The sequence below is a fragment of the Betta splendens genome, chromosome 3, assembly GCF_900634795.4.
Source record: "Betta splendens chromosome 3, fBetSpl5.4, whole genome shotgun sequence".
Lineage (NCBI taxonomy): Eukaryota > Metazoa > Chordata > Actinopteri > Anabantiformes > Osphronemidae > Betta > Betta splendens.
The window spans coordinates 9,799,555-9,819,767 of record NC_040883.2 but is presented as its reverse complement, the minus strand read 5'-3'; the positions used below and the strand labels follow the sequence as shown (position 1 = coordinate 9,819,767).

General features: G+C 45.5%; 1 protein-coding gene and 1 long non-coding RNA gene across 2 annotated transcripts in view; one reads left to right on the top strand and one right to left on the bottom strand.

The window, feature by feature from the left end:
* Positions 1 to 19,337, top strand: part of plekhg4 (pleckstrin homology domain containing, family G (with RhoGef domain) member 4) — a 37,544-nt gene extending 18,207 nt beyond the window's left edge. The window contains exons 4-25 of the mRNA XM_055507254.1: positions 1,591 to 4,468; positions 5,194 to 5,379; positions 5,667 to 5,790; positions 5,868 to 5,961; positions 6,332 to 6,418; positions 6,498 to 6,614; positions 7,075 to 7,173; positions 7,422 to 7,709; positions 8,063 to 8,185; positions 8,264 to 8,455; positions 14,442 to 15,283; positions 15,382 to 15,631; positions 15,775 to 15,864; positions 15,971 to 16,195; positions 16,403 to 16,573; positions 16,646 to 16,826; positions 16,900 to 17,016; positions 17,110 to 17,251; positions 17,321 to 17,421; positions 18,256 to 18,422; positions 18,491 to 18,545; positions 19,074 to 19,337. Of these exons, the coding sequence (XP_055363229.1) occupies positions 1,591 to 4,468; positions 5,194 to 5,379; positions 5,667 to 5,790; positions 5,868 to 5,961; positions 6,332 to 6,418; positions 6,498 to 6,614; positions 7,075 to 7,173; positions 7,422 to 7,709; positions 8,063 to 8,185; positions 8,264 to 8,455; positions 14,442 to 15,283; positions 15,382 to 15,631; positions 15,775 to 15,864; positions 15,971 to 16,195; positions 16,403 to 16,573; positions 16,646 to 16,826; positions 16,900 to 17,016; positions 17,110 to 17,251; positions 17,321 to 17,421; positions 18,256 to 18,422; positions 18,491 to 18,529 (6,513 nt within the window). The 3' untranslated portion in view covers positions 18,530 to 18,545; positions 19,074 to 19,337. The remainder of the gene's footprint in view (positions 1 to 1,590; positions 4,469 to 5,193; positions 5,380 to 5,666; positions 5,791 to 5,867; positions 5,962 to 6,331; positions 6,419 to 6,497; positions 6,615 to 7,074; positions 7,174 to 7,421; positions 7,710 to 8,062; positions 8,186 to 8,263; positions 8,456 to 14,441; positions 15,284 to 15,381; positions 15,632 to 15,774; positions 15,865 to 15,970; positions 16,196 to 16,402; positions 16,574 to 16,645; positions 16,827 to 16,899; positions 17,017 to 17,109; positions 17,252 to 17,320; positions 17,422 to 18,255; positions 18,423 to 18,490; positions 18,546 to 19,073) is intronic.
* LOC121202104 (uncharacterized) lies at positions 8,955 to 9,936 on the bottom strand. The gene is made up of 2 exons (XR_005897410.2): positions 9,622 to 9,936; positions 8,955 to 9,428 (listed from the first exon to the last, which is right to left on the bottom strand). It is a non-coding gene; the product is annotated as an uncharacterized LOC121202104 (long non-coding RNA).
* Positions 19,338 to 20,213: the final 876 nt, after the last annotated feature.

The window sequence follows — 20,213 nt, the reverse complement described above, 5'->3', positions numbered from 1 at the left end:
AGGCCTGGAGTTGATTATAGGAGTTGTGCTTGCATTTTGAAAATTTTGCTGTGAACAGACAACATGCAGTCAAAGGAGCACTCCATGCAGGTGAAACGAGCCATGATTAAGCTGAGAAAACAGGAAAAAAAGTATGTAACAAGACAAAAGTATGGAGAAGGCGTGGAGAAGCTCATGATCCAAAGCATACCACATCATCTGTAAAACACTGTGGAGGCAGTGTGTAATGGCCTGGGCATGCATGGCTGCTAATGGCACTGGGACGATAGTGTTTATTGATGACGTGACACAGTACAGAAGTAGCCCAATGAATTCTGAGGTGTTCAGAGACATAACTGTCTGCGCAGATCCAGGTAAACTGATTGGGCGGCATTTCATATTACAGATGGACAACGAACCAAATTATACTGCCAAAGCAACCCAGGAGTTTATTTAAGCAAAGAAGTGGAATATTCTTGAATGGCCAAGTCAGTCACCTGATCTTAATCCAATTGAGCATGCATTTCACTTGTTAAAGACTAAACTTGGGACAGAAACGCCCACAAACAAACAGCAACTGAAAGACGCTGCAGTAAAGGCCTGGCAGAACATTCAAATGGAAAAATCTCAGCATCTGATGATGTCCATGAGTTCAACCCTTCAGGCTGTCATTGCCTGAAGGGTTGCCTCTAGGGTTTTCAACAAAATATTAGTAATGAACATTTTATTTTCAGTTATTTCATTTGTCCAATTGCCTACAAGCTCATGAAAAGCTTTTGTAAATGCTTTAGTTTTTCACATTTTTCTGCAATGTTTTTGTTTAACAGACAGAATTAAAGATGAAAATCTGCACATCAAAGACATCTGGGTTGTTTATTTAAAATTCACTGTGGTAATTTACAGGGAAAAAATAGAAAAAAAATTGTCTCTGTCCAAATATTTCTGGTCCTGACTGTAGTTGGGAGTATGCGTGCAGAAGGCTCAAGCTCCTCGGTGAGCCAGGGCTCTCACTGATGACTTCAACAAACACCTTCTCACCTTCTCATGCCTATTCTTGCCTGAGCACCACATGTTTGGCTGATGTGTCATGTTTGGTGAGACCTGATTGCTGCTGGGTGTCTCCCTCAACCACAGACATTATTCAGACACAGGCCGGACTGCAGTTTGTTCAATTCCATTTACAGTACATGAACAACATCAAACTAGCTAACACTTATGGCTGCTGCTGTTAGAGAAGCAGTATCTGTCACAGTGTCTTTTTGTTACACTGCAGGTGATGAACAGATGATTGTAGCTACACATTGACTTGACTCCAGTACATTGAGAGGACTAGTGAAATCTCTCCACCCCTCAAAGCTCTTACATATAGATGAAGACGGTCTGATAAAATGGTTAGAAACAGTGGGCAGCTGTGTTATTTTTCTGTCTGGGTATTGATGAGTTAATAATATTCAATCTTTTCACCTGATAAAGACCTAATTAAGATGTTTTTCAAGCAGTAGTTTAGGTTAAACAGCGACATTAGCAGGTCTTTTACAAATTAGTGTGTTTTTCACATAACTTTTAAATTTAATTGTTTCCTCTCATCCTCCTTGTCTCTCCTTTACTCAGCTGCAGTACTGTGGTTTGTTGTTCCGTCATGAAGGCTGGCCTTTGTGTCTCCACGAGAAGGTAGTCATTCAGCTCTGCCCTCTCGACCGCCACCACCTACATCCTGGAGACTTCTACCTGCTGGTTTCTTTTCCTCGAGCACACAGCGCCCCCTGCAGGACCAGTATTTCCTCTTCTCCATGTCTACTGCTGTGCAGCGTGTCTGGTAACCATCATGTGGAGCAGCAGGAGGTGCCAGAGGTAGCCCGGCAGTCCCTTTTTAGCATGGCCTGGCTTGCCTCTGTCAACAGGGAGAGGGAGCAGCGAGGAGTTTCCAGGCTGGAGCGCTGCCTCCTCTCAGCCAATGGAGATGTCTTCAGGGTCCCCTGGGAGGACCTAGTGTACCCACAGTTCATCAGCAGGCCCCCGACCTCTCTGAAAGAGGACAAGGAGATCTCTTTTAAGGACAGTAATATCTTCGTAAACACATGTCATGATGTATGTAGCAGTCCTGACTCCTCAGGGCAGGACATGAAGCTGACAACTGATCAATCAACAGCAAGCAGTGACAGTGAGGACTCAGAGGGCGAGTATGTGGAGCTGACTGAACTCCCACTGCCTCGCTTCTCCCCACAGAAAGGCTCCTTAACCCAGTCCATTAGCCTACAGCACCGGGCCAGGACAAGCACCACGGCACATACTTACTCTGCTGCACCCATACTAAGATACACCAACACACACACTGCTGCTGCTACTGACACACATTCTACTGTCACAACACACACTCCCAAGAAACTTGTCTCACACTTCTTCAGACCATGTGTGGAGGCCAGCTCCCATAACAGCCATTGCTCCAGGCTTATCAAGGAAAACTTCAACCAGGACTCTAATGGACCTGTCATCCTCAAGCCCATCTCCATTGCCTCTTACTCCTGTTCACCCCCTGAAGGTGTGGTGTCCTCCAGCAGTCATTTGGAGCAACAATTATCACAGGAGGACAAGGAAGGTACTGAATCAACCCAGAATGTGATTCTAAACACTGAACCTGAAAAGTGCACAGAACAAACAGAGGAGGATAAGGAGGTAGAGATAGAACAAACCGAGGAGGAGGTGCTAAAGACAGAACAGACAGAGGAGGATGAGGTAGAGACAGAACAGATGGAGGAGGTAGAGACAGAACAGATGGAGGAGGTAGAGACAGAACAGATGGAGGAGGTAGAGACAGAACAGATGGAGGAGGTAGAGACAGAACAGATTGAGGAGGTAGAGACAGAACAGATTGAGGAGGTAGAGACAGAACAAATGGAGGAGCAGGCCGTAGAGACAGAACAGACGGAGGAGCAGGCCGTAGAGACAGAACAGACGGAGGAGCAGGCCGTAGAGACAGAACAAACGGAGGAGCAGGCCGTAGAGACAGAACAGACGGAGGAGGAGGTGCTAGAGACAGAACAGACGGAGGAGGAGGTGCTAGAGACAGAACAGACGGAGGAGGAGGCCGAAGAGACAGAACAGACGGAGGAGAAGGCAGTAGAGACAGAACAGACGGAGGAGGAGGCACTAAAGACAGAACAGACGGAGGAGGAGGCGCTAGAGACAGAACAGAGGGAGGAGGAGGCGCTAGAGACAGAACAGAGGGAGGAGGAGGCCCAAGAGACAGAACAGAGGGAGGAGGAGGCAGTAGAGACAGAACAGACGGAGGAGGAGGCGCTAAAGACAGAACAGACGGAGGAGGAGGCTCTAGAGACAGAACAGAGGGAGGAGGAGGCGCTAGAGACAGAACAGAGGGAGGAGGAGGCGCTAGAGGAGGACAAGGAAGGTACTGAATCAACCCAGAATGTGATTCTAAACACTGAACCTGAAAAGTGCACAGAACAAACAGAGGAGGATAAGGAGGTAGAGATAGAACAAACAGAGGAGGAAGTGCTAAAGGCAGAACAGACAGAGGAGGATGAGGTAAAGACAGAACAGACGGAGGAGGAGGCGGTAGAGACAGAACAGACGGAGGAGGAGGCGATAGAGACAGAACAGACGGAGGAGGAGGCGATAGAGACAGAACAGACGGAGGTGAATAAGGAAGAGACAGAACAGACGGAGGAGGAGGTGATAGAGACAGAACAGACGGAGGAGGAGGCCGTAGAGACAGAACAGACGGAGGTGAATAAGGAAGAGACAGAACAGACGGAGGTGAATGAGGAAGAGACAGAACAGCCGTGGGAGGAGGAGGCGGTAGAGACAGAACAGCCTGAGGAGGAGGAGGAGGTAGAGGCAGATAAGAAGGAGGAGGTAGAGGCAGAACAGACAGACGGAGATGTACTGAAGCATGGCATGTTGGTGGATGTAAAGGGACATAAGAAGATACAGCAGTTGGAGGAAACAGAGTGTGGGGGGGGTGAAGGTTTACTACAACACACACACAAGGAGAATAAAAGTGAAGTGTCAGAGGGGAACGAAAAGGAGTTGAATGAGGATGGAGCTGAGGAGGTGAAGCTGGAGGAGGAGGTTCAGGTTACAATAATACAAGAAAGAAGAGAAGACATAAAGATGAAAGACAGAGAAGAGGAAGCAGAGAAAGGGACCAGAGATGGAGAAAAGCTTGTAGAAAAAGACACACACAATAAAAACCTTGTTCTACAAACACACGCTGATGACAATAAATTAGAAACACACAGTATACAACAACCAGAGGACTCTGAAAACAAACGTTCTACAGACTGCCGCACAGTACAGACTGACTGTGAGCAGTCTGAAGAAGTCAAGAGGCAAAGGCCATCAACTCCAGCGATGGATGTAGACTCACCTTGGACTGAACCACACATGGATGATGATGATGAAGAGGAGGAGGAGGAAGACTGTGGCTGTGAGGAGGTTGGTGAAGGAACTGCAAAGCTTCACACTGAAGGTACAGAAACCAGTTTCTCCTCTTCAACCCACAACCCATCGACTCTTTCTCTCCTCATGTCTCACCTCCTCCCTCCATTCCTCCTCTGACTGACTGATTTAATCCTCTTCTTTTCCTTTTCAACTTCCTCGTCCTTCTCATACCACTGGGGCTCACATTTTAACTATAGGTGATCCAGAGCAGAGAGCAGGTAGTGAACTGCTTTGTGGACTGGAAGCAGTACACTGTGGGGACATGTGACCAACAAATTATTACATATTTTAAAAATGGTATCAACATGTGACTGCTTTTGGTATGTGCACGCATTCATGCATGTTTGGATGATGAACATTGGACCCAGTGCCTCAGTTTCATCATCATCCCCAGACCCCTGCAGTTGGACACAGTCCCCATTTATTACAGCATCAACTGACTTTTATTTCCATTTTAAACACCAGCTGTGTACAGTGTCAAACATTCTCTGAAGGTCCTGGTGGGCTTCTGTCAGGAGAACCACATCAAAACCAAAGCCTGATCCCTAATTGTGCTCACTGCACATATCAGAAAAGGCTTCATAGCGGGTAGTTGTTAGTGTAGCTGCTGTATTGATGCCATGCTCCAGAGCAGAATGACCAGCTGTTGTTTCAACTCACTAACTCAACAGAACAGTTCTGTATGAATGGAAACTGGTGAGGGTTCAGTCCTCACACAGGCCCGTGAGTGTGTTTGTGTGCTTCCCTCCACAGGTATTGGTACAAATTCATCTTCTGTCCAGTCAGAGTGCAGCCCGGATACTAGTTCCACTCAACAAGAACCAGAATCATCTGCTGCCTCGTCCCTAAAGCAGCCTAATTCTCCCATAGCCCCGGTGCTGATGTCCCTATCTGGCTTCTACAAAGTGCTGCTGAGCTCTGGAGCCGTCTGCCTGCCTGGTGAGAAGGAAAACACAGTGGTTCCACCTCTCACCACCTCAGGTTTTTGATTCTATTCAGGCTCCATTACTGTCCACTGAGATGGAACGACAGCAGACAGACAAAAGCTAAAGTTAGATGTTACATCATCTGTAAGACTTCAGACTTCATCAGAGGTTCACTTGTGAGCAGTCATGTACAAACTGAGTTGGTGTCAAAAACATTGTTACAGTGCACACAGCTCAGTGTGGGAGTTCTTATTGTCATGGAAGGCAGCAGTCAACATAATGTATCTGTGTCTCTTTCAGGAACCAGAGATAAAAGTGGACGAGCTCTGCTGCTCGTCTACTCCACCAGCTCTGTTTGGTCCAGCCCTGACTGTGACAGTGCCGAGCTGCTCCGCCTACTGCTCTACTACACCTCCACCCTCAGGTACACTCTCCCACATGATCTATATATTTGCTAGCGTACAGGAGTTGTCCCTCTTTATCTGTTCCCGTGTGTGGCAGGGAGGAGGTGCAAGCACTGGGGCTGACGGTGCTGGTGGATGCCCGCAGAGCTGCTCCAGCTGCTGCCCTGTTCTCCGCCCTCAGGTCTCTGCAGGTGAGATTCAGTGTTTGTGAAGTGTCTAATGTTGAGGATTTACACAAAACAAAAAATGAACAAAAACACCAACTGTGTACAATATACATACACAGGTCTTAACTTGGGTCTAAATGTTCTAAAGCTAATGTCGACCTGTTTTTATGTACAGTACATGTGTACATGTTTACACAGAGATAACGTAGATAAAGAGTGTGAAACCCTGACCTCTGTGCAGAAGTGCTTTCTTTCAGTCTGGGTGATTAAAAATAATACTTCGTCAATATAAAAATACATTAAATAAACATTTTAAAATTGTTAGAGAGACAAAATGTCTGTTCGATCCAAAGAACATTGTCTGAGTGAATGTGTCACTGATGTAAACCCTCAGGACAACAAACAAGGCTCCATTCACACAGTGTTACTGCTGATCAGCAAAGAATCATCTCAACGCCTGGACAAACCTGACCAACCTCAGGTAACAGCCGATTTCTCCTCACACACACCACCTGGGATAGGTGCAGCATTCACAGTCATTGTCACTGTGTGTGGTGCAGGTGGAGGTGTTGAGCTCTCTGAAGGCTTTGCAGAAACACGTGGAGCTGCGTCATCTACCCGCAGAGTTCGGGGGATCCTTCAGCTTCAGTCAGAGCAGCTGGCTTTGCTTCAGATCGGTCCGTTTACACCTACATGTACACACTCCGAGACATTACCTCTGTGCATCTTGTCCAACAAGATGGAAAGTTTAATATAATTATCATACTTTTATTTTTGCATCAGAGTTTCTACTAAACACAAATGATTGATTAAATTGTACTGATGTGGCCCAAACAATTTACTAGGAGACAAGAATCAGTTTATCAATTTATAACAATAATGGTAATAATCAAGAACTGTCTTTGGTGTGTGTGATTTCACTTACACGTTTGTCACAGTGAGTCGGTAAAAAATGAGAAAAAAAGAAAGAAAACACAAAAAAATCTGAACAAAGAGAGAGAGTGGATCATCTCTCTGGCTGTTGTAACAACAGGTCTTTGACCAATAAAACTGCAAACATTAAAAGGGTTATAGCTGAAAAATTGAACTTAGAGTTAACCAAGAGATAAAGAGATGTTGTTTCATGGTGTCCATCAGAGAATAGAGCAGCTGAGCTGTCAGTGTGAAGATGTCATCAACCTGCTGCAGAAAACCATCAACATCCTGCAGAGCACAGCTGTGACTGCTGCTGCTGAGGTACCACACACAAACACTTTAAAGTCACTTAAATCTGAATTGTGGTGGAATCTGATCAACAGGATACATGAAATCACTTTGTGCCTCATATTTATAAGTGAACTGTAAATATTCATTGGTTTATTCATTCATTAATATTGACTGTGGGAATCATATAAAGACAAGCTGTTACCGTGCTAACACACCTCCAGCATCTGGTCACCGATACTGGTCCCAGTTTAAGACCTACAACCCTTTGTGATTGTCAGGGTGCCGAGCATCTGTTGTCCAGGTACAAGGCGATGATGTGCAGCATCCTTGAAGATAGCCGATTGGTCCAGCTACAGCAGGAGGGTGGGGCCTCTCTGTCACGGCTACGCAGGGAGGAGAGCAGCCTCAGCATGACAGAGGAGTACCAGGTGGAGGTGGAAGCTGTGTCTCATCTGTACAACCAGGTGGACGAGCTGCTCCATCGCCTGGTGACTCTGTTCAACTCCAGGACCCAGGAGCTAACCTTCATTCTGGACTTCAGGAACCTGGAGCAGGGTTTCGTTGAGGTCAGTCTGAGCGCACTCAGTACACACTTACACCTAAACACACGATCAGCTTCCCCGTCCTGCTACGTCCTGACCACATTTGTTTAGCGTTGAACGGTTTAACTTTCTTCTCTGTTTGATAGTCAGAGTAAAACACGGAGCACCAACAGGTCACATTAGAGCTCTTTGACAAGTCTAGATTTTGACTCTGTCCAGATTTTGACTCCAACCACACACTGACAACATGACAGGTGGAATGCGCTGGTAACAGAATCAAAGCCATGTTAAATATCTATATATATATATATATATATTATATATATTTTATATTTTGTTTGTGACGTCTCTTGACATAAAATGTGTGTGTGTGTCAGGTGATGTCCTGGCTGGACGACGTCGGGGAGATTCATCTGAAGACTCTAGAGAAACCGGAAGATTCCCTGGAGCTTCTCAAGAATAAACAGCAGGACTTTAGAGGATTCTTCACAGCAGCTTACGTATGACCCACACCCACAGCAGGAGTAGTTAATCAGCCAGTAGCATCAATCACATAGTAACATTCTGTCCGTGTGCAGGACCAGTGCAAACGGGGCGAGGCCTTGTTAGGCCGTCTGGAGCAGTGGAATGGCGTGGCGTCTGCTGACCTCCACGATTATGTGGTCAAAGTTCACTCATTCTGGGCTCGGCTTCAGGATTTCTCCCAACGAGTCAAAAGCACCGGCCAAAGCATCGAGCGGGCTGTCCAACTGTATCACTTTTTAGACCAGGTATTGATTCTGCCTCACTGATCAGAACCAATCTTTGATTAGAAAGAAAGAAAAAAATTAAAAAGTTGCCAAACTCAGTCAAGCTGGAGTTATGGGAAATGAAACCTGGTGAGATATAAATAGAAACATTTGATCAGCTGAAAAGCCGTTTATCAACACAAAAATATAAAGTGGTTTAAAGAACTGGAACCTGGCACATCACCACCACCCCTCCTCATGTCATACTCCTGCACTGAAATTATAGGCTGCATTGAGGACAAGAGGGAAGAGGGTGAGGAGGAGTATGTGTCAATATTGTTTTGTATACTGCACTCAACCTCTTGTGTGGGGGTGCGTGTTGAGGAGGTTTATACACGCTGTTATTACAGACATGTATACAGTAAATCCTGTTGTTCTTTTAAAGAACCTGTCAACTTAAAGCGATACTTCATCGATTTTTAATGGGGTTTACCAAAACAATGTTGGGTAGTATTTAAGAATGAAGGGACACTCCATACACTCCATATTATCTATATTAACATTTATTTCTCTGTAAAAAGCCTCTGAAACAGGGGAGAGTTTTTTTTTTTTGCCTTGGGCTAACAGAGGTAGTGCTTGCTGGATTCCTCTGTACCTGCCCCAGCAACGGTCGGGCTGAGAGGGGGTGGAGCAAGCCTGCTGGAGCGAAACTGCTCTGGCTGGCGTATGCCAGATGCATCATGTCTCTACGCTGAAAGAAGCACTGCTGAATCTAACAAACAAACGTTCAAACATTACTTTACATTTTTAACAAAAGTTATATTTTAAGTGCTTTTGAAAAAAGACATAGTTTCTAGGTTGTTTAGCAGCTTTTTGTTTGGAATCCAAGCAGACAGTTGTCTGCAGATTCTTCACTTAGCCAAAACCCCCTTCTTTTCTTCATCTGCTGTTAGTGGCTGAAAAGACAAGACGGTTGTCCAAGAGTCTGTGATGATACGCGACCAGCCAATTTTACCTACAAAAGGATGAAATCAATTATTTTTAGTATTAGAATTGCTGCCAGCCAGGCTAATGCACAGGCTAACGTTAGCAACGTAAGCTAGCGCTACTTCTGACAGGCCAAAACACAAGCAGCAGCTCATAACTGTACTCAAACTTCATAGCACAAAACAATAAATGTTCATTGTATAAATGTTCATATTACTTACTGAGTGCTCATTCCACCGTTCTGTCCGGTTGTTTTTTTTCTAGTTTGTCCTTGGCACCCTGAAGCTAGTCAAAGCCAAGCTTCAACAAAGCTAAGCTTCGACTGTTGCTATGTTTACAAGCAGCACAAAACGGCGTAACTCGTCGGCGTGTACTCTGGCTCATACTAACCAAAAATATCAGACTGTGCATGCTGAAGTACTTGCTGTCTTCTAAATAATCTACAGTGGGATCTCCGGCCATTGAATATTAATGCTGTAAGCGTATACAATGGTGGTCTCAGCAGTTGGGCTCCAGCAGGCTAGCTCCGCCCCCTCCCAGGCTGGCCCCGCCCCCTTGGCCTGACCGCTGCGGCGCAGCTAAAGAGGAAACCAGGAAGCACTAGTTGTAGTTTTTGAGCCCACGGCAAACAATCTGCCAAGATGTCTTATGGGAGGAAAAAATGATAACCTCTCAGCATAGAAATCATGGAGCAATTTGAGTGTCTGCTTAAATATAGCAAGGAGGACCTAATTGCTCTCAACGATGATGTTCTGAGGGACCCCCATTGGAAATTGGTAAAGTTTTCCTTTTCAACTTAGGTTTGTCGTATGAGGCTGTTTGATTATAAAGAAAACGCCTGGGGGGCTGCCTTAGTCTTTAGTAGTCTTTAATAGAACATGTTGATGTTTACAAGCTGAATTCACATTCCCCATGGTCGCACATGCTGGTTCCTACTTCTCCAGACAGAACCGAAGTAGTGAGAAAGACAGCAAACATGAAACATACGTGTGAATGAGTCACACGTGACTGAGGGTTTACAGAGCATGGGTGTGGTTCATGTATCACTCCAGTGCCGAGTTTTCCATTCTTCCTTCTTTAACTCCTTCGTTGCCATGGTGACCCCCTCCCTCCTACTGGGACCGCCCATCTGCCATTCAGCCTGTGAATGAGATGAGTGGGGGGCCTGTGTGTGTGTGTGTGGTCAGGATGCCGCTCTGTGCTCAGTTCAGTCAGGGTGCAGCTCTTCAGCAGGACACACACAGAGGTACAGTAACTCTACAGTAACTTTATGTAGTTTGTGTTGTTCCTCTGTGCAGGACTGTTACTCAGAACATTCCTGTCAGCGTTGGGAGGAAGTCTACATTGGTAGATGTGTCCATAATCTGCCTGCAGGTTCAACTGAGCTACAGATGGAGCAGTGTAATGGACATTTAGTAACTTACTAGGAACAAACTAGTGGAGGAATAGAACTCCATCCCGGGTTCCAACCCAGCTTTCTGTCTAAGATTAGTTCAGCTTCATCTTAGATTAGCTTAAAGTGTGACCAACAGTGTCTGTCGTTCAGCAGCAGGCAGACTTGGTGTCTCCAACTGTCCAACTCCGTAGACTAATGCCAAAGTGGGGAGAGTTGGTGTCAAAGTCTGTTGCAGAAGATTCTGTGGTTATGTGACATTTGGAATGTTCCGTTTATTGATCACATTGATTTTTGTTTTGCTTCCACAGCTGTTATATCTACAGCTGGTGGATAATATCTGAACTAAAGACTGGAAACAAATGGTTCTAGGTGGTATCAGTCTGTTTGTCGTGTGGATTCCTCAGAAAAAAATGGTCAAAATGAAAAATTATATGTGCTTTGTCACTTACTCTATGAAATGACTAAGACTTGAGTGTAATAACTATTAGAATATTTAGTTTATGATGTTCAAGAATGAGAATACCTTTTATTAGTCTTTATTAGGATCAAAAGAATAAGAAGAAGAAGAACCTGAGCTGGCACGTTACAACTGGGGATTGCTATACTGAGATGCAAGTGTCCACAGTGCTAAGATAAAGTGAATAGTAGGTGACATATTAGTGACTGATGTTTTCTGTAGCCCAGTTAGTAACAACAGAGTAAACCTCAGATTTCACTGAGCAGAACAAAGGTCCAATTAAACTTTTCATCTCTGTTCTGAACAACAAAAAATAAAAAGCTCAACTCAGTATTTATGCCAGTGTGTTTGAAGTAGAAGCCCTGCTCCCAGCCCTGCCCCCTCCTTTCATCTGGTTTTCTAGGGTTTCAGCCTCCTCCTCTCCTCCCCCTCCCCCTCATGTGTCCTCTTTGGTTGAGTGGCTCTAGCCTGGAGTCCTCCAGAGCCACTGTGCTCAAACCTCAGACTCTGTGTGCTCCTGGTCAGCCCTCCTCCTGCTCCTGTCTGTGCAGACAATAACAAGTAGCTGCTGTCACAGTAATGCTGTTTGCTGATGTTTGTGGTGGATCTGAAACCCTGAATATAAACATTTTCTGTTTGTATCCTTGATGGATTTCAGGATTTTCAACTTAAGGCTTTGAAAACGTGACAGTGATTCAACTGATCATTCAACTGTCATTATCTATTACAAAACTTCATTGTGGATTTGGGTTTATTTTGCCCAAAGAAACATTTTTTTACTCGATATTTTTGTAAAATCCTGAATTCACCCTTAATACACAGTCACTGAAAAAGATATTTGGACCTCAGCCCAGTTCCACGGTTAATACCCACAACTAAGACCGATCAGGAAGCGACTCCTCTTTTCTTACAGTCATGAATTGGACAGGAGAGGGAGTCCTGTGTCGGCTGAGTGACCTCCAAACAGATTAGGGAGCTGATGTGTTGTGATCAGTGCAGCTGTTGGGTTCCCACACACTCCCTGGGCTGACCCAGTGGCCTACTGACGGTCTGTACACTGATCACCTACAGCACTGTTGTTACAGGCACTGGCAGAGAAAGTGCTGGCCTCCTCTGGAGAACTGGGGCCTCATGCACAAGGGGTACTTACACACAAAAACATGGCATAGGTCCTTGTCTATGCAAACGTTCAGATGTGTCTGTTGGGGATATACAAGGAGCACAAATAATAATAACTGGGATTTATCTATGATAACTGTCTATAGTTTGGAAAGTGAAACATTTAATTATGACAAATTATTTGAATTATTGGTTAATTATTATTGGTGTCAATCAATCATCATGAGTTCAGAACCAAAGCAAACTAGTAAAAGGGGAAAAAAGACTCCGGTGGTGCAGAGACTGTTGAGTAAACCAAGCAGCTTCATCAGCCTGTCTGTGAATTACAGCCTTTGCTACTGCTGTGGTGTTCAAGTGGTGTCAGACAGTACAGTGTAAAAGAAAACATGTACGCAACATAAGGTCTGTTGTTTTAAAGTTGTTTTTCTTTCATACAGTAGTTTGGGTCAAAATACAATAACTTTAAAGTGACAGTACCATATTTCTTTATTTCCTATCTGGCATGGGACATGGGTAATCAGGCTTTGTCTGGGCCGTCTTGTGAGCGGTTCTGGAGCTTTCTGGAAGTTGAAGAGACTAGTCCAGAATCTCGGGGGGGCAGAGAACGAGGAGCGTTGGGCTCCAGGTAACCACCTTTTAGCTTGGCAACTTTTGGACAGACCTGGTCCATTGTGTGGTCCGATCAGGGTGCTTATGTTTCTCCCCAGTTGTTGCAAGTGTCAGCAGAGAGACAGATAATATGGCCAGAATGGCCATTTTGGTGCCCTAGGTAACCGTAACTACTTATCTACAGCTATTGGCCCATTAGCGGATCCATAGAGGATCTATTAGAGGCCCCCATTCTTGGAGAGCGACACAGCGAGAAGCTTCGCAGCCAGTGCACACACAGCAGCTGACCACACTAGGGTTCCAGCCACGGGGGATCCAGAGGGAGCTGCAGACCAGTAGGTATATGCCAGTCAATCCTGAGCCGAGCCATGCCAGATGTGGGACGGGGTCAGCAAGGCATGTCTAGTTCCCATACAATGGGACCTGCATTGATACTTTGTCGATACTGTGTCAGTGAATACTGACCCCTGCTGGACTGACTAGTTGACGGACTGAACTGACACTGATTAATTAAATTTGAATTTAAAATCTCCTCAGCATTTTTAGGTACAGTCAATAAATAATGTTTTACAACGTTTTTCCAATGTTTTGAAATTGGGTCTGTTACTCTTTTTTGATACAATTTCTCCAGCTGTAGAAAAGACCCACTTACATGGTACATATGAGGCCTGGGATGCAAATAAATTGTAAGGAAAGCATTTGGAGGAAATGTGGAACACAAGTGATTTAACTCTAGAAGTGTTGCTAGGGTCAACACACTTAATGACTCCAGATTGGAAGCAGTGTCTGCGACTTGATGCTTCAGGTGTTCATGTAGGTGTATGGCTGCCTGTGTGTGTAAGGTTGATGACCTTTGACCCTGGTCTTTTATTTTGGGCCAAAGCTGACAGATGTAAGAAAGCCACAGATTCCTTCTTTAGCTAAACCCTCTACTTTTCTTCATCTACTGTTAGTGGCTGATTTATAAAAAACCAAAAAAAAAACAAAAACGGTTGTTCCTCCAAAGAGTCTCTCTGACAATACATGTAACATTAGCAATGGCTAGCGCTACTCCTGTTAGCAACATAAGTTAATACTTCGCCTGACACCCCAACACGCAAAGTACAAAAGGTATCAGCTTGTAACAGTGTTTATTTGACTTTTCTGTCTTGGCTGTTTTTCCAATTTCTTCTTGGTATCCTAAAATAGATTTGCAGCGATCCTCTGTTCATACTGTATATAGCCCAAAACTGATTAACCGTAAGACACATGTTCCCCATCAGCAGTACAATCCACAACTTCATCTTCAGCTGGGATTTTTAGGCTTCAATAGAACTCTAAGTTTTGTATTGCATGTTAAACCTGACTTGACCTGTGTAAACAATCTGAATATTGTGTGATAATGTAATGTGTGGTTTGCTATGGTAATCACTTTTACGTTGTTGATTTCACTTGACTAAAGTGTGGTCCTCTATCGTCAGGCCTATGGATGGGCGTTGGCGGGTATGCGGCACCTAGCAGCTATCAGCATGGAGGACTGCACACTCCCGGACAAATGTCAGGCTGTGATTGGCTGCCTGGAGGACTACCAGCGGCAGCATCCACCAATCCCAGACGCCCGTTTCCAGGAGATGAAGGCGATGGCAGAGGAACTGCGGGGAGAGCGTGGCCTTCGTCAGTGGAGCTTTGCCTGGTCCAAGTGTCAGGAGACCAAGAAGATGTTTGACAGGAAGATGGAGGCAGCTCACAGGACCCGGGACTTCGCCCATAGACAGCGTTCTGACTCTGCCCACAGCAGAAGCTTCACCAACTCCAGGAAGTCCCTGATGGCACTCTGGGGGGTCCAAGAAACACCGCCCCGCCACCCTGAGGAGGGCTCTAATAACTCACCTCCATGTATCCCTTCCTCCCCTTCCACCCCCCAGCACACACCCCTCTTTCAGCGTCTGATCCGCAGCTTCTCCTCAGACAAGTCCCCAGACCTGAGGGATGACAGCTCTTCTGGTCCCAGCCCCCATGGCTTTAACTCCTCTGCCTGCTCCAGCAGGCGGCAGCAGCTCAGGAAGACTCAGAGCTTTGACTGCCCCCCTACCCCCGAGGTGATGCACTACGGATCCTCTACTCGTGCCCTCAGCGAGCCTGTGCGCAGAGGAAACACTGGTGTGTTTATCCGGGGGCTGGAGGTGAGCAGCTCTGAGGCAGCCAACCACACGCTCTCCTCCAGGACAGGTGCACAGGGTTGGGTAGGTCAAGGGCCACGCAGCCCTGGGACACCCAGCTCTCACCGAACCAGCACTGTGGCAGACTCCCGGCCCAGGGGAAGGTAAGTAATTGATCTCAGAGCCTTCATTGAGTTTATTCATGGACTAGATGTCTCTCTTGTCCTGAGGCAAGTCTGAGAGTTTTATTATTTGTATGTAGTAAGCTGCGTCACATTGTGGAGGAGCTGGTCACCACAGAGAGGGAGTACGTTCGCTCCCTGCGCTACATCATCCACCACTACTTCCCTGAGATGGACCGAGTCGACGTCCCTCAAGACCTGAGGGGAAAGCGCTCTGTCATCTTTGGAAACCTGGAAAAACTTCTGGACTTCCACAGTCAGTTCTTCCTGAGAGAGCTGGAGGCCTGTTGGAAACACCCGTTCCGGGTGCCACACTGCTTCCTCAGACATGTAGGTCCACAGCACGCACAGATATTTTGACATCATCTTCTGCGTCAACCAATAACTAAATACTCTTTTCTTGTAAACCTGACATGTGACATTCAGATGAAGCTGCAACATGAGCAGGTGTGTTTTTGTTCTGTTTCTAACAGCAGGAGCAGTTCGGTCTATACGCTCTATATAGCAAGAACAAACCAAAGTCTGACGCGCTGCTGTTAAACCATGGCAATTCCTTCTTCAGGGTGAGAATGCAGACCATGACCTTTGACGTCTGTAGACTCCTGAGTCCTACATTCCTCACATACTAGAGAATGAGGCCTTCAGACTCTGACCCTCTTCTGTCTGTAGAGGAAGCAGGTGGAGTTGGGTGATAAGATGGATCTGTCGTCCTACCTGTTGAAGCCCGTCCAGAGGATGAGCAAATACGCTCTACTCCTCATGGACCTGATGAAGGAGGTGAGCGAGGCTCAGGAGACAGAGCTGGTTGCGCTGCAAGCCGCCACCAACATGGTAAAGTTTCAACTTCGCCATGGCAACGACCTGCTGGCAATGGACGCCATCCAGGACTGTGACGTAAGTTTATCAGGAACAGCCTTGTTACTTCCTGTGCAGTGAGACTTAAAACACATTGGTGTGACTTCACAATGAACCTCTAGACACACACCAGAGGCTGCCGAACCTCATTAGACTCTTCCAAGTTTCTTTCACAGTTGATAATTGCCTTTGTCTATGGCTGCAACACAAAGAATTACCATGTAAAAAGTTTAATTGTGGTTTCAGGTGAACCTTAAGGAGCAGGGTCAGCTTATCCGTCAGGATGAGTTCACCGTCTGCACTGGCAGGAGAAAAAGTCAGCGTCACATCTTCCTGTTTGAGGAGCTCATTCTCTTCAGTAAACCCAAGAAGATGGAAGGAGGGCTGGACGTCTTCATCTACAAACACTCCTTCAAGGTAAACTCAAGTCATCAGCAGTTAGCAGTCCAAACCAGAGTGTGAACCATTAAACCTAAACCTGTCCTTTAGACAGCCGACGTGGGACTGACAGAGTCCACAGGAGACAGTGGGCTGAGGTTTGAGATCTGGTTCAGGAGGAGAACGTCTAAGAGCCAGACCTTCATCCTCCAGGCGACAACAGAAGATGTGAAAAACGCTTGGACGAGCGATGTTGCCCGAATCCTGTGGACCCAGGCCACCAGGAACAAAGGTACAGACAGAAGAGTCCCAGCTGTGTGGGCAGAGCGGTGACTGGGCCACTCACCGTTATTGTGTGTGTTCAGAGACCCGTCTGAAGGAGATGGTGTCCATGGGAGTAGGCAGCAAACCATTCCTGGACATCCAGCCGAGTGACGCTGCCATCAGCGACCGAGCTGTTCACTACATCATGAAAGGAAGAGGTATCCCAGAAAGCATTATGGGATGGTTTTTTATGATTAGACGGGTTTACATCAGAACCAGGCCTACTGTGTTACTCTGATGTCTATGTCCAGGAGCCAGGACACGTGCTTCCATCGCTGTCTCTGTCTTTGACCACTCAAAGCCTCTTAAACGAGGAGCGGTAACCTCTGACCGCACAGCATCAGGACAGTCTTCCTCCAGTCTGCTTGGCTCCCTCAACCTGCACATGTACAGGTAATCACAGCACTCGACTGTCAGTACGTGTTTATATCACCTTGACACTAAAACATTTGCCCCCTTTAGCCAATCCCTGCCCTCCCCTCCTGATGCCGAAAACTCCTTCATCACCTCCTGCATTGAGGAAGACGAGCAGGAGCAGGAGACCAGCAGTCAGCCCTCCATGAGTACGTCCACGCAGCTCACACTCGTCTTCCCTGTACCAGTAATAAGCCCAGCTGCAGTGAAGTGTTTAGTTTCCAGTCGTCAGAACCACTTATCAATTAGTTGGGCTACATTTTACTGAACAGTGTGATGGCAAAAATAATGCAGATGCTGGCAAAATCGCAGAGAAAACTGATCAACTGGCAGCAGGAGAACGGCTGCATCCTAAGATCTTAATCTGAGCATTAAACTGAGTATCCATCACACGAAGAAGCCTTATTAGTTGCTGGTGTGTTAAAGTTACTTTTTTACTTACTCTGTATTGCTTTGACTCCCAAACATCATCTGGTTGTGCAATCATCTCCTTCGCTACACCACTACAGAACAGCTCAACTTTTAAAATGTAAAAGCAGCAAATTACAGCAGCATTAAAATATGACATGTTCTTAGTGATGTCACTGTTACTTCAACGCCAGAAGGAGCCCAAGGGTCTGTGGAGTGTGTGCCCCCGTGTGTTAATGGGTTTTCTCCTAGTCCAAACACATACACATACACATACACACACACACATCTACATGTGAACAAAACTCTATGCTTGCTTTGTTTATTTATATTTTGGATGTTTATACAAGTTTTATTAATCAAACACTGGACTTTGTGTTTTATTTAAGTTACTGAGTACCAATGAAAATATTTTATAAATATTTTTTTTATCTGATTAATCGAAAACATAATGGGCAGATTCATCGTTAGTTACAGCCCTAAACTTGATACAGTTTGCTATGTTCAGGTTGCATTTTTCAGAGGTTTCACACATTGAACCAGAAAACCTACGTTTGGTCTCTTCTGTCTCTCAGCCACAGAGAGTTCGGGTTCATCGTCTCACTGTCTCTCTGGCTCCACTGGCTCGGATAGCGGATGCATGTCCTCCCATCCGCCGGAGACTCTGTCTGAGGAGACGAGCCCCCCGGCCTGGCCGGCCTCCTCTGGCAAGCAGCAGCTGAGCCGCCAGTTCCCTTTAGCGGTGAGTAGGGGCAGCTGTGAGGCGACCTGTACAGAGAGCAGCCATTAACTGTGTGTGTCCGTCTTCAGAAATCGTCTCCAGTCATCGGTCCAGCCACCATTGTCTGACCCAACGGACTCCGCAGTAAGTCAGGGCTAACAACTCACTGTCACACTGGACCTGCACATAAATACTGAACTGTATTTTAACTTAACCTAAAAGCAGATTTAGTCAAGTGAAGTCAACTTTATTTTTAAAGCACTTTTAAAACAGCAGACTGACCAAAGTACTTAACAGTTTAAAATTTAAAAAAATATTTTTGATTCCTGATTTAAAACAGTTAAGACAGTTGTTTGGTTCCTTAGGTTATTTAAGGTCATAAACTAGAGCTCTGATACCGGGTCATCTGTAAACCTGCCAGTGAATTGAACTGTCAGAACCTGATGATCGGAGTCTACGAATCTGAATATATATATCTGTATGAAACATTTAATAAATCAAACTGGATAGAATGAACTGGCAACACGACTAGTTAAGTACAACACTCATGTTCAGGTGGGACTCTGGTCGTTCCGTGGCCCGTTCAGTAAATCCAGATGGTCTCAGACACTTGGACCACAGGCTTGTCATCACGTATTGTGTAAAACCCAGTGTGTCTGTGTGTGTCTGCAGGTTTGTGTCCTCCTTCTGCAGTTCGAGGTTCAGGAGAGTCTGATTCAGTCTGCACCGTTCAACTAAAACCACTTTGATTATTTATGTTTTTTGTGCTCCAGTTGCAGCTGCACTACTTTGTTCTGTAAATAGTAAGTGTTGGACCGTAGACAGGTTAAGTTTGTGTTCTGGGCACAGCTGGTCTCATGTACATGTGTGTAAATAAACCACAGCTGCGCTGCTCCCACTTTTCTTACTGAGTAATAAACATTATTTGGTTCAGAACCTTCTGAGTGTCCGTGTCTGGGTTCTATGAGGGACTGGTGGGTTTGCCGATCTTCTCTCCTCTTACTCTGGCAACATCTGTTTACATCTGTGTAAGGTGGTTATTCTGAATTCCTCAGGACGTTTTTGTCAGAAACTCATTGTTCCCACGAATCTCTCAGATTTTAACCATTTCGTTTCGGAGCCATGAACCATTTAGGTTCTGTTCCTAATATGCATCAGAAATAATAAAGCCAATACCCTGAGGCAAGTGCTGGATTTAGCAGACAGAACCGCCACATGGACCACCGTGTTTTCGATTACTGTCTACAAGCTGCAATATTATGATAAGAATAATGACAACCTTAGTTTCCACACTGTAAATTTCATTTAACAACAAAGTCAGGTGAAGTATCTAAAGGCAATAAGAACATTTACTAGATCGAAACAAAGGAGGAACTGAGCTGTGAGATAACTTAAGACAGCTGAGTGGTGTGGACAGGTTAGACTTGCTGGTTTTACAACTGATTCTTGTGAATGAGTGGTGTACAGGCAGGTAGCTAATAGCTTATTATTACTATATTATATATAACTTATTAAGGAGGAAGAATCTGTGGAAGCTCTGGTTCACACAGCGAGGGAACCCGTCAGCAGTAATCTGACCACTGCCCCACCTGCTTCATGTCTTCAGGTAAAACTGTGGTTTAATAAATGTTTTGTCATACATCCTGCTTCTTCAGGGGGAAAATAGTTAAAATTTTGTTGGAACTGAAACATCGAGTTTAATGTATTGAACTTGTGTGTAGAAACAAACGCTTCCTCTTCCAGTCTCCTCGTGTTACATCACCAGTTAGTGCTGGAACTTGCTGGTCCTGTGTCTGGTGCAGTTCGCTTCCT